At 48.5% G+C, this 14,019-nt stretch overlaps 1 protein-coding gene across 1 annotated transcript; it reads right to left on the bottom strand.

Moving 5' to 3' along the window:
* On the bottom strand, positions 5,460 to 6,314 carry LOC110431113. Its single transcript, XM_021449818.1, has one exon. The coding sequence runs from the start codon at positions 6,312 to 6,314 to the stop codon at positions 5,460 to 5,462; it is 855 nt and encodes a 284-aa protein (XP_021305493.1).

The following is a 14,019-nucleotide window of genomic DNA, read 5'->3' as shown; positions in this document are numbered from 1 at the left end:
ATAAGTGGCCAGCCCACTCTTCTTTCTCCCCGAGCCACTCACTTCCACTCGTAAAAAAAAGACTTGGAAGGCTTTGGGCACCTCCCTAAAATCACTCTAGTAAGGGGGGAGGTTTTGAACTTAAATCCTTTGGTGGGCACCTCCCTAATACTTGCAAGTTTCACGTACAGAACTGAATGTGTTGGAAGCAGTAATATCTGCTCGCACATTTGGAGGCCCTGCTTCGGGTATTGCCTTTGACTTCAGCGACATCCAATTATGCTTTCACCTTAGTTCAATGTCGATGAATCTGATTCGCACTTGGTGCCTGTAAGTCCTCTTCCTCTTGATATGATCTGAAAGTAACCTAGTTGGATTTTGCTAAAACTAACTTACGTCGTGATTTTAGAATGCAAGCACACTTTATGAAATGTACACGCTCAACGAAAGCCGGGTATGTAGACCCTATACCTATAGCATAAATAAATTTTAATTACCCATCGAGATGGGAATTGGATGCGCCACAGCTAGCTGCTGGAGGGACGTTGGCGGAGAAAGAAAAGATCTGTGCGGCCAAAATAAGAGAAGAGTTCCTTAAGGTTGTGGCGTGGATTGCCGTATGTTTAAAGAATCTCCAACACTTTGAAACAATATGGATACCATACCACTTCAAGTAAGTTTGATTGTATACTTAACGATTGTTCGGTATATCTTATTTTGATGCAAATATACTTTTGTGTTTATTTAAAATTGTTATAGCAATCACTGGATAGTCATAAGCGTCGATGTCGGGATGAACATGGTATGGATCTATGATTCTGCAGATTTTGACCCTCACACATATAAAGACTTCATGTCAATTCTCATTACGTAAGCAAATTAGTAATCCTAGTAACCTTATATGATTCACTTTAATATTGACTTCTGCATACTATAAGTCACATCGATTCTCATTCAAACAGGGCATTCAGGGCCTATGTCAAGAATCACAAAGGAAGGCATGGTCCAGTTGTGGGGAACTACTTGCGTTTTAAATCTCTATGTTCGGTAAGTGCGACTTAGTTTGGCACAAAATTACTAATGCTTTCAGTACTTATACTTGACATCTCTATTTGCAAATTGAAACAAAGTTCCCCAAGCAAAGGCTAGGGAGTCTGCATTGTGGATACTATGCATGTGCTTTCATCAGTAACACAAAAGGCTACAAGAGACACTCTGAATTGGTAAGTTTGAATCTCTTAGTGGGTTGTAGTATGAAAACATAGTATTTCTCACTTAGCTTTGCAATCTCTTCTTTACACTAGATCTAAACTTGTCTTTTACGTTCTTGTAATGGAAAGAAGAAAAAGGACTAAAAAGGATGTCTACAGGGATGATGACCTCTTAGAGATTGTCGGTGACCTTTGCAACTTTATAATGGACTATGTTGTTTATTACAAAGGTGATTACCATAACCTACTTTCTGACTTAGGTAGCAATCCTCTTGACCAGCACCTCCGTCAGTGGGATAGGCTATGTCTAGGTCGTTGATAACATGTGAACTTGTGATAATGGACTGTGATCGATTTGTAATGGACTTGAAAAAATTTCAGACTCTTTGGACAGATTTGTAATGGAGTTGGAAACATTTCGGACTTGAAATGTGTTGGACTACAAATGTGGTGCTGTGTATATGTATGGATCTGTGATGTTGTGAATCTGATTATATATGTATATATATATATATGTTGTGTTGTGCTGTCAATTTGATTATTGTAATTTTTATTTTTTTTAGAAAAATAACTGTAGGGGCGGTTCTAGATTGAACCGCCCTTGCAAATGCAGACAATAGGGGTGGCTGAGACATCAGCCGCCCTTACTAATGCTCACTGTAAGAGCGGCTGGAAACACCAGCCGTCCTTACAGTGGTCACTAGTAAGGGCGGTTGTTGTTTCCAACCGCCCTTACAGTGGCCCACTGTAAGGGCGGCTGGTGTTGAACCACCCTTACAGTGAATTTCACTGTAAGAGCGTTTGCATAGCTTTTTTAGTCACCCCTGTTGTGCCTGACTGTAGTAGTAAGAATATCTGAGCTCGTTGCCACTGTTACGTTTGTTGTTGGCTTGTTAAGAGCATCTCCAACAATTGGCCAAATGACTTGCCATCCTAAAAATTTGGTAAAAAATGCAACAAAACAATCTCCAACAGTTTGCTCTATGTATTTGCCAAATCTGGGCGTTTGCCAAATTGTGGAGCCGCGCGTGTAGCTTTCCGCGCGCGGAAAGCGTTCGCCATCGGGCTCGTGGCATTCTCGTTTCTGTTCCCGCGTCGGACGGAAATTTCCCTGGCTCGCTCGCAGATCTTCAGGTCGCCAAGGTCGCGCAGGTCTCCGTCGATCTTCAGGTCCTCTTCGACGTTTCCTTTCAGGTTTGTCTAAATCTTCCATGCCCCATGTATGTGCCTTCGTTTTGCTTCCACCGGCCACGCGTGTACGCCACGGACCTGGATGGCGGGGCTCCAACGCCCGTACGTGTACGCCACGGTCCTGGATGCTGGGGCTCCAGAAGCCAACGGGCAGCGACGGGATGGTTTCCCGGTGCCTAGCTAGGGGAGCGGAATCGTGGGAGGAGGGGGGTGGGGCAGGAGGCGCTGTCCGGATGGAGTTGGGGAGGGGGCAGGGGGTGGAATCGCACATCTCGATTTATGCATCCCCGCCGTCTTCCCATCCTCTTCTCCCTCCTGCTCGCCTTCTTTGCCGTTGCCGCCTCTGACGAGATCGACGGATGCGGTGGCTTCGTCGAGGTCGGGATGGAGTTGGTTTCAGGCGAGGTGTGGCATGTGTTCTCATCAGTTCTAAATCCAAAGATGGAGGTCGATCTCCATGTGGTTTCAGAGTGACAAACTACATTTGAGTTTATCATTTGAGTTAATTTTCTTTTTTTTTCCAGAAGTTTTTATCATTTGAGTTAACTTATAATCATCCATGCCTCAATCTGAATCAGCGAGTGCATGAGTGTAGTACCTTTGCCTGCTCCAATTTCTTGTGAGCTTCTCACTACAATACTAGATGAGCGACCAAGATATATCGCCCTTGACACCAAGTTTACAATTTTAGTCAAAAAATTTTGGTTGAACTTTGGTCGGTTTTTTGTCCTACCGCCTCCGATATTTCTGTCACAACTGGTAATATGAACACTGCTCTACAGTCGTTTTCATGCTGCTGAGGTAATCAGCTATTGTGTTCGGTAGTGCCGTTCAAGCTTTCTCTTTGAATTGGTGTACAAACCAGCGGGGCTTACATATTTATATTAGGTATGTGATGCCCTTTAGCTGAGCTTTGATTTTGCAGCAATTCAAGTAGGTAAAACCAGTTCAGTTTCAACCGAACAGTAGCTGCACATATTTATCTTCAAGTTTGTGCTGTCCACTGAATTGATATTTTACTTACAGCAGTTTTTGTCGATCTTCAACTTCTAGTGCATGAGTGTAGTACCTTAATCATCCATGCCTCAATCTTAATCAGCGAGTGCATGAGTGTAGTACCTTTGCCTGCTCCAATTTCTTGTGAGCTTCTCAATGGAAAAAGAAGGCCAAATCCTTGTTGAATTTGGCATGTATCCTAGATTCCTAGTTACAACTAAATTCTATGATCTTTGATGCACAGGCAGCACGAATTGAAGATACATATACTGATAACAAATATGTGACCAAGACCAAATTCAGAATTTCAGATCACAACTTGTAGGGACTGGTAAAAAAATTTAATGAATCTATGAATCCAGGACATTAAAATGCAAAAGAAATACTTTGCATTGGTGGGAAGATGCTTCTGTTTGTTCTAGATCCTTGCTAGTGCAGAAAATTTAGAATGTCAGCTTATTTTTAGTGTGTTGGTTAGTAGTTTGGCCTTGCTATTCAATTACTTTTGGATTGCATGTTGTTCATATAGTTCAGAATTTTATTCATTGTTCACAATACCATTGTACCCTCATGACATCGTTGACATGTTGAGCTGTGGTTTTCCCTTTTTGTTAGACTCATGGAGAATCAGGGAGAGGAGTTCCTGTCGGGGATTCTTTTCAATGGAGAAGATGACCATGTTCCAAGTTTGAATGACTTGACCAGTCCAATGACTCAACAAGAAACACAGTATAGTCCAGAGGTGCAAGTTGTTGGTACTCGTGGTAACAGGGGAACCAAGAGGTCTAAAAATTTTAATGTTGAGGAAGACGAACTTATTTGTGAAGGATGGTTGATTGCTAGCAAAGATCCTATCCACGGGGCCAATCAAAACCTTACTGGGTTTTGGGGTAAGGTTTGTGCTCACTTTGAGACCCACAATAAACAGACAACTCCAAGGACAGAGAGTTCACTTCTGCATAGATGGCTCACAATTCAGACTGTAGTGAACAAGTTTTGTTCGTGTTATGAAGCGATTGATCGTAGAAATCAAAGTGGTACAACTATACAAGACAAGGTATTTTTTTTAATTTTTTAATTTTTGTTCGATCTCCAATTGTTTCAGCAATACATATTGACATACTACTATTGCAGATTGCAAGTGCCCTCAAGATGTTCTCGGGGGTAGAAACCAAGGAGGGAAAGAAGTGCAGTGTTGTATCTTGTTGGAACATACTTAAGGAGGAGGACAAGTGGAAAGCCAAGAGGATTGAACTTCTACAGTTGGAGAAAGAAGCATCAGGTGGAAACAAGTCCAAAAAAAGCTACGAAGGTGTCTCGACCAAGGGAAGAGGAAGAAATCAACAATGCACATGACAATGAGGCCACCGATGATGGTGGTGCTACTGCAGAGACCGGAGCAAGGAAAAGGAGTGAAGGAGTGAAGAAGGCTAAAGCAAACCTCAGGTTTTGGGGTACTGAAGCTTGCAAAGAGGCTATTGACAACATGTGGCCTAAGAAAGAGGTGGCCGACAATGAGAAGGAGAAGGCAAAGAATGAGAGGTTTATGCTATCACATGAGCTAGACGAGCAATCTCTGTAGCTAGAGAAGAAAAGAGCTGAATCGGAGGACAAAAGAGCTGAAGCCGAGTTGATGAAACAAGAGAAAGAAATTATGCTTGCAGACATGACCTCCCTCAACATGCTTCAGCGTGAATGGCTTGACATTATGCAGAAGGACATTGTCGCTAGGCGCTGTGGAAATTAAATCTACTTCATGTCATTTGAGCTTCAATATTTAGTTTTTGAAAAATTCATTCAGTAGAACCTTTGCTTAAATGTCGTCATTTTATTTCAGAACTCAGCATGGACGTGTGCACTGAATCCTTTGTTTTCGTTCATGGGAAAATATTTTCAGGGAATAAAATGACACTCATTTAGTTGACTGCAAATATAACCCAGTTTAATACAATAAAATCAAATGTGTTTCTCAGGCTATGGTTCCAAAATAAATTGACAGCAAATAAAATCATAATAATATTCAAATATTGTACAAATATAAATTTGGGTGATGGTTCTAAAGGTGTTCGATGAGATCTTCTTTCAACTGCATATGTGTGTCTTTGTTTCTGATCTGTTGATGTGCTTGAATATATTCATCAAGCGTGCGAGTCCACGACCTATCTCCACATTGTCACCCTGATTTTCAAATTCCTCGTTATGGTCTACCACGAATCCTTCATCTTCGATGATCATATTATGCATGATAACACAAGCTCTCATAATTACTGCTAATGTATCAATGTCCCAAAACCGTGCCCCACCACGAACAATGGCGAACCTAGATTGTAGAACGCTGAAAGCCCTCTCCACCATCTTCCGTGCTGCTTCTTGCGCTTTGGCAAAGTATTGCCTCTTGTTGCCCACAGGCCGACTGATAGACTGGATTAAAGTAGCCCAAGGGGGGTAGATGCCATCTGAAATATAATAACCCATGTTGTAGTCGTGGCTATTTACAGAAAAGTTCACTGCTGGAGCTCTACCTTCCGCGAGATTGTCAAACAAAGGAGATCTATGAAGAACATTAATGTCGTTATGAGAGCTGGGCATTCTAAAGAAAGCATGCCATATCCAAAGGTCATCTAAAGCTACAGCTTCCAAAATGATAGTGCGCTTATCCACATGACCCTTGTACTGACCCTGTTTGTCATATGGACAATTCTTCCACGCCCAATGCATACAATCAATGGACCCTAGCATTCCTGGAAATCTTTTTTTCGCACCCATTGCAAGCAAGCGTGCTATGTCCGCCTCATTGGGATGTCGGAGGTATTCATCTCCAAACACTTCAACAACTGCATGAACAAAGTGACGCACGCTATCGAGTGTTGTACTTTCAGCAATACGTACATACTCATCTGTCATATTAGCAGCCATTCTATAACTCAGCATACGCATTGCGGCAGTGACTTTTTGGAAGCAACTCAAGCCAAGTACATTTGCAGCATTCCGTTTTTGGACAAAATACTCAAACAGCGTTCATTATGCGTAAGAAAATATCCCTAGACATCCTGTACCTGAACCAAAAAAATAAAAGTTTGGCAACACAAATAATATTTGATTAAAAAACAACTTAATCTGAAATTGAAGTGCAAGAACCTTCTACGGAATAATTCGGGACCGTATATTGGATTCTCAGCCCTATCATGACCGCCTTGTTTGTCACGAAAAACAACTCGATGACCTTTGACAAAGCCACCATGTGGTCCTTTTTCATTGCTAGCAGTCAGGAGAATTTGAGCAGCCGATACTATAAGACTAGCATCATCATCGGATGATGAATCATCCAACTGTCTTTGCACACGAGATCTCTTTCTAGGCATGATTCCTAATGGACAAGGTTTATAAAAAAACTCCATAGTCAGGAACAAATGCACGAATGACATGCTGACCTAGGGACGAAAGGTGTTGCTACATACTCGATAGACCAAGGAGGGGAAGAAGTGCAGATTTTACCTTGATCACCCTGCAGGATGATGCTGGACGCGATGGGGTTGCACCCTTGCCGCAATCCACGAAAGAAACGGCGGCGGGTCAAGACCAGTTGAGAGGAGAGACTCGCGTTACGGTAGGAGAGGGACGAAGGGACCAGGCGGCGGCGGTTAGTTGGATGTGGGCCTTTTTTTTAATTTGGCAAGCCCAAATGGCAAACAATTAGAGATAAGCATTTTTTCCTACTTGTCAAATTATTTAGCAAGTTGCTATAAATCGAAATTTGGCAAACAAAATTTGTTAATTGTTGGAGATGCTCTAACATCGATCATTAACAGGAGTTTTTTCTTGAAAGCGCAAGGGAGCTATGTATCATTTCATTAATAAATAAAAAATGGTTCGACTACAAGCTGGTTTCACAGCTGGGGTTAGTCTTAAATAGATTTATTCAAATATATAGGAACACAATAAATAATAAGTGAAGGGTAACAAGGCCAATTAAATTCGAGTGATTTTGGGGGAGCATGTATTGTTGTTAATGTTGGCCTGGAGATTATCTCTAGCGATTGTCAGCCAGAGCTATGTTCGGTCAATCGACGAAGCTTCTGCCTCAGGCCTCGGGCCTCCTGCATCCTGGTTCCTGTGATTTGTGCATGCTGTGCTATATATCGCCTATCGTCGGTCGTTCATTTGATGCTATCAGAGCGTATATGCTATCCCAAACAATGTCATCTAGCAGTAAGTAGATGTTAGTTGAAACATTACTAAATGCAGCCACTCGATCTGTGGAAAAACAATGCTCGATCTTCTTGACGTCAAGTGTCATCCGAAGCAAGACAGCTTACCTGTTGCACATTGAGAAGATAATCTGTCATGTACGGCAGTACATACGCGCGTACTCGACGCGCCAGGGACGTGCGCCGCGCGGACGAACGCGCCGCGGCACGCGCGCAGAGCGCGCCCGGGGAGCCACTAGGCCCACCCAACAGCAGTGGCTAGAATTAGGCATGATAAGATTAGTTTCTATTTCAAGTTAGTTGCTATTTCTATTCCTAAGAATAGAGAGATTTGTTACTCCCGTAGCCAAGGCCGCCGGCCTTATATGCTATAACCAGAGATCAAGAACAGGCAAGCAATGATTAAACCCTAACTCTCTCTCTCTCTCCCTACTACTCTCAAGCCCGAGTCGTCGTGAGGGGCATAACCTCCGCGGTCGGAAGAACCACGGCAGAAGACTACGAACTCTGTAGTCGAGGGCCGCCTACCCTAGATCACCAGGCCCTTGACAACCTGGTATCGCGATCCACTCGGTCCTCTTCTTCATCGACCGTCGCGCCGCCTTCCCCCGCTACCTCCACCACGCACACTCCGACCACCAGGGCCGAACCCACTCTCGCGGAAGTCATGGAGCAACTCAGGGCCATGGACACCAAGATGAACTCCATGGAGTCCGACATGGCTGCCATGAAGGACAAGTCCGAGTCCTCCGCGGGCGGTAACGACGAGCGACGTCAAGATGGCGGGCGCGGTCAGGAATTCCACCCCAAGCACAAGAAGTGGGACTTTCCCCACTACGACGGCACCACCGACCCCATGCTGTTCCTCAACAAGTGCGACGCCTACTTCCGGCAGCATCGCAACACACCAGATGAGAAGGTGCGCATCGCCTCGTATCACCTTGATGAGGTCGCGCAGCTGTGGTTCACCCAGCTCCAGGACGATGACGGGACTCCGAACTGGGCCCACTTCAAAGAGCTCCTCAATGTCCGGTTTGGGCCACCCCTCCGCTCCGCTCCAATGTTTGAGCTCGCCGAGTGCCGACGCACCGGGTCAGTGGAGGAGTACGCCAACAGGTTCCAGGCGCTCCTACCCCGCGCCGGTCGTCTCGAGGAGGCGCAGCGGGTCTAACTCTTCACCAGGGGTCTGCTGCCACCGCTCAGCAACGCCGTTCGCCTCCATCACCCGGCGACTCTCGCGGAAGCCATGAGCCTCGCCCGCCTGGTGGAGTTGATGGAGGCTGAACGGCCTGCACCACCGCCCCATCGTGTCCAGCCGCGCGGGCCACCGCCACCAGCACCCCGGGCAGCACTTCCGGCGCCCCCACCAGTGCTGGCACTACCGACAACGCCCGCCGCAGCGGCTCCGCAAGCTCGCGCCGAGAACCGTCCCCAGCGTCGCCTAACGCCGTCGCCTCGGTCTTTGTTTCAACTGCAATGAACCGTTCACTCGAGGCCACAACCGTTTTTGCAAGCGCATCTTCTTCGTGAATGGCGTCGAGATCGACGAGCCCGACGACGCCGTCGCGGACGGCGCGGCTGACCAAGAGGCTCCCCTGTTCTCCCTTCATGCAGTCGCGGGCGTGGCTGTGGGCGCTCCCATTCTGTTGAAAGTCGCCCTGGGCGACACCACGCTCGTCGCCTTGGTCGACACGGGGTCCACCCATAACTTCATTGGCGACAAGGCGGCGCGCTGAACGGGGCTGCCCATCCACCCTCGACCACGTCTCACGGCCACCGTCGCCAACGGAGAGAAGGTGGCCTGCCCCGGCGTCCTCAACCAGGCAGCGATCTCCATCGAGGGCATGACGTTCGACGTCGACTTATACGTCATGCCCCTCGCCGGCTACGACATGGTGTTGGGCACCCAGTGGATGGCAGCCCTGGGGACCATCTCCTGGGATGTCGTCACCCACACCCTGTCCTTCCAACCCTGTCCTTCCAGTACGACGGGCGGACCGTGTGCTGTCCCGGCGTGGCGTGCACCGAGACGCCAATCTCCCACACCGTGACCAGCGACGCGTCGCTCATGGCGGGCCTTCTGGATTCGTTCGGCGACGTCTTCGCGGAGCCATCGAGATTGCCCCCTCCGCGCAGCCGCGACCACTCCATCGTCCTCAAACCCGGCGCGGCCCCGGTGGCGGTCCGCCCCTACCGCTTTCCAGCGGCTCACAAGGACGAGCTCGAACGCTAGTGCGCTTCCATGATTGAGCAAGGCATCATCCGCCGCAGCGACTCCGCGTTTTCGTCTCCGGCCCTCCTTGTCAAGAAAGCAGACGGGACGTGGCGCTTCTGCATCGACTACCGCGCGTTGAATGCGCTCACCGTCAAAGACGCGTTCCCAATTCCGGTGGTCGAGGAGCTACTTGACGAGCTCAAAGGGGCTCGCTTCTTCACCAAATTGGACCTTCAATCCGGCTACCATCAGATACGCATGAAGCCAGAGGACGTCCACAAGACAGCGTTCCGCACGCATGACGGCCTATACGAATTCCACGTGATGCCATTCGGCTTATGCAACGCGCCGGCGACATTCCAATCGCTCATGAACGACGTGCTGCGCCCCTTCCTCCGCCGGTTCGTGCTCGTTTTCTTTGATGACATACTCATTTACAGCAGCACTTGGGCGGATCACCTGCGACATCTACGCGCCGTCTTGACCGAGCTTCGCCGCCATCGCCTATTCATCAAGCGCTCCAAGTGTGCTTTCGGCGTGGGCTCCGTCACCTACCTCGGCCACATCATCTCCGAGCACGGCGTGGCCATGGACCCGGCCAAGGTGCAGGCCGTCCTGGACTGGTCGGTCCCTCGCTCGGCGCGGGCGGTCCGTGGCTTCCTCGGCCTCGCGGGCTACTACCGCCGCTTCGTCCTCCACTACGGCGCCATCGCCGCCCCACTGACGGCACTCCTGAAGAAGGACGGGTTCTCCAGGTCGGAGGAGGCCGCCGCGGCGTTCGCCGCCCTCAAGACCGCCGTGACAACGGCGCCGGTGCTCGCGCTGCCCGACTTCAACAAACCCTTCATCGTCGAGTGCGACGCCTCGACCCTCGGTTTCGGCGCTGTGCTACTCTAGGACAAGCACCCCTTGGCGTACTTCAGCAAGACCATGGCGCCCCGACACCGGTCCCTCGCCGCGTATGAGCGGGAACTGATAGGCCTGGTGCACGCCGTCCGCCACTGGCGGCCGTACCTCGGGGGCCGGCGTTTCACGGTGAAGACCGACCACTATCCTCAAGTATCTGCTTGACCAACGCCTCGCGACGATTCCGCAGCATCACTGGGTTGGCAAGCTTCTCGGGTTTGACTTCGTGGTGGAATACAAGCCGGGCGCCCAGAACACCGTCGCCGACGCCCTATCCCGCCGGGACACGGACTGCGACGTGGAAGCCAGTGTGGTGCTCGCTCTTTCCGCCCCGCGCTTCGACTTCTTCGACAGGCTGCGGCATGCCCAGCAGACCACGCCCGCCCTCGTGGCGCTCCGGGACAAGGTCACCAGCGGCACGCGCGGCGCGCCGTGGGCTGTGCGGGACGGCCTCCTCAAATACGGCGGGCGCGTCTACCTCGACTCGTCTTCACCACTGATCCAGGAGCTTCTCGCTGCGGTGCACAATGACGGCCACGAGGGAGTTCAGCGCACCTTGCATCGGCTCCGCCGGGATGTGCACTTTCCAGGCATGCGCACCATGGTCCAGGACTTCGTGCGCACGTGCGGCACGTGCCAGCGCAACAAGGCAGAGCACCTCCACCCTGTCGGGTTGCTGCTTCACCTTCCGGTCCCCTGGGCAGTGTGGAGTGACATCGGCCTCGACTTCGTGGAGGCACTCCCCAAGGTGAAAGGCAAATCCATCATACTCACCGTGGTCGACCGTTTGAGCAAATATGCCCATTTCATTCCGCTTGCTCATCCATATTCCGCGGAATCGGTGGCCCAAGCATTCTTCGCCGAGATTGTTCGCCTCCATGGCATGCCTCAATCCATGGTCTCGGATCGGGATCCGGTGTCCACCTCCAAATTCTGGACCGAACTGATGCGACTGATGGGGACTAGGATGCACGGCTTTCCACCCCCAGTCCGACGGTCAGACGGAGGCCGCTAACCGCGTTATCACCATGTATTTGCGATGTTTTACAGGAGATCGTCCCCGTGAATGGCTCCGGTGGCTACCGTGGGCGGAGTTCATCTACAACACGGCGTACCAGTCGTCCTTGCGCGACACGCCGTTTCGCGTCGTCTATGGCCGCGACCCCCCCACCATCCGGTCTTATGACCCTGGCGAGACGCGCGTCGCGGCGGTCGCCAAATCCATGGCGGAACGGGAGGAGCTCCTGCAGGACGTGCGCTACCGCCTCGAGCAAGCGCAAGCCACCCAGAAACGCCACTACGACAAGACGCACCGCGCCGTCTCCTACAAGCTGGGCGACTGGGTGCTTCTCCGACTTCGCCACCGCCCAGTCGCCTCGCTCGACGTCGCCGCGACCGGGAAGCTCAAGCCGCGTTTCTACGGCCCCTACCGCATCATCGAGGTGATCAACGACGTCGTCGTCCGCTTGGAGCTGCCCCCTCGTGCCCGTCTCCATGACGTGTTCCACGTGGGTCTCCTCAAGCCATGGGTGGGCACCCCTCCGGCTGCGCCACCGACTTTGCCCGTCATCCACCATGGGGAAACGGTGCCAGAGCCCGAGCGCGTCACCAAAGCCCGTCTCGCCCGCGGCATGCGCCAGGTGCTGGTCCACTAGAAGAACGAACCGGCAGCCTCAGCTACATGGGAAGATTTGGACTCCTTCACCGCGCGCTTTCCTCAATTCCAGCTCGAGGACGAGCTGACTCTCGAGGGAGGGATAGATGTCATGTACGGCAGTACATACGCGCGTACTCGACGCGCCAGGGACGTGCGCCGCGCGCGCGCCCGGGGAGCCACTAGGCCCACCCAATAGCAGTGGCTAGAATTAGGCATGATAAGATTAGTTTCTATTTCAAGTTAGTTGCTATTTCTATTCCTAAGAATAGGGAGATTTGTTACTCCCGTAGCCAAGGCCGCCGGCCTTATATGCTGTAACCAGAGATCAAGAACAGGCAAGCAATGATTAAACCCTAACTCTCTCTCTCTCTCCCTACTACTCTCAAGCCCGAGTCGTCGTGAGGGGCATAACCTCCGCGATCGGAAGAACCACGGCAGGAGACTGCGAACTCCGTAGTCGAGGGCCGCCTACCCTAGATCACCGGGCCCTTGACATAATCATTCCCCTTGTGCTGATGGAAACGTTTTATGCCTAAATGAGGTCTATAGATATGATCTCGTTTATGTCAAGACTCAAGAATCATGAGACTGTAGTGCACAAGTTGCATAATTTAGGGTAGACGATCTGTCAAAATTTTACGGCTAGCCAGCAGTTTTTTTCTTTACAATAAGGTCTTGTTTAGATGCGAAAATTTTTTCGATTTCGCTACTGTAGCACTTTTGTTTGTTTGTGGCAAATATTGTCCAATCATAGACTAACTAGAGTCAAAAGATTCGTCTCATGATTTAGAAGCAAACTGTGTAATTAGTTTTTGTTTTCGTCTATATTTAACGCTTCATGTATGTGCCACAAGATTCGATGTGACGGAGAATCTTGAAAACTTTTTGGTTTTCGAGGTGAACTAAACAAGGTCTAAATTTTTCGATCAGCCGAACAGGGTTCACTGCTGGCAGGCAAATTGTGGAAGTTGTGGAGTATACTGCCAGAAGCGATAAGACCAGCTCCAGCGTGTTTTAAAACCAAACCGTGAGGAAAGAGAAAATCAAATGGTTTGATTTCTTTTATGCAAAATTCACCGTAGGTCCTTGAACTTGGCTAAATTTCTAAAGTGATACGTGTAAGTTCGTAAAACTTGGCAGACAGTATCATCTAGATCCTGAATTTTCAAGATAATCACCACATGTTCCTAAACTTGGTCAGTAGTGTCATTCTAGTCCCTAAACTTTCAAGGTGATTACTACAGGTTCCTAAATTTGGCAAGTGATATCATCCTTGCCCAAATATGGTCTAACCTACTCTATAAGTTGTCATAATCCAACGTGTGTCAATTAATCAAGTATTATTTATCATGAAAATATAAATTATATAAAATAATTTACAACAATAAAAAATAAATTAAAGTGTTAAAATAATTTACACCAACAAATATATTAGGTTTAAACTAAAGTATAAAGATAGTAAAATTAATTAAATATTTATGTATCATTGATAGTATTATAAAATAATATTAAAATTCCTATATATAGCATTAAATGTTTTCTCTATTAAAAGTTACTTCTAATTTTAGTATTATTTTTAAAATTCTAATACTATTATTATAGAAATAACTTTTCTATGTTATTAATACTATCACATTATTATTAAATATTGTAATA

Source organism: Sorghum bicolor, chromosome 10 (assembly GCF_000003195.3).
Source record: "Sorghum bicolor cultivar BTx623 chromosome 10, Sorghum_bicolor_NCBIv3, whole genome shotgun sequence".
Classification (NCBI taxonomy): Eukaryota; Viridiplantae; Streptophyta; class Magnoliopsida; order Poales; family Poaceae; genus Sorghum; species Sorghum bicolor.
Note: the sequence above shows the minus strand (reverse complement) of the source record. Positions and strands in the feature narration are given on the sequence as shown.

Bases quoted from the DNA above. Each gene is read 5' to 3' on its own strand.
- LOC110431113 (XM_021449818.1), bottom strand. From the start codon at position 6,314: ATGCGTATGCTGAGTTATAGAATGGCTGCTAATATGACAGATGAGTAT.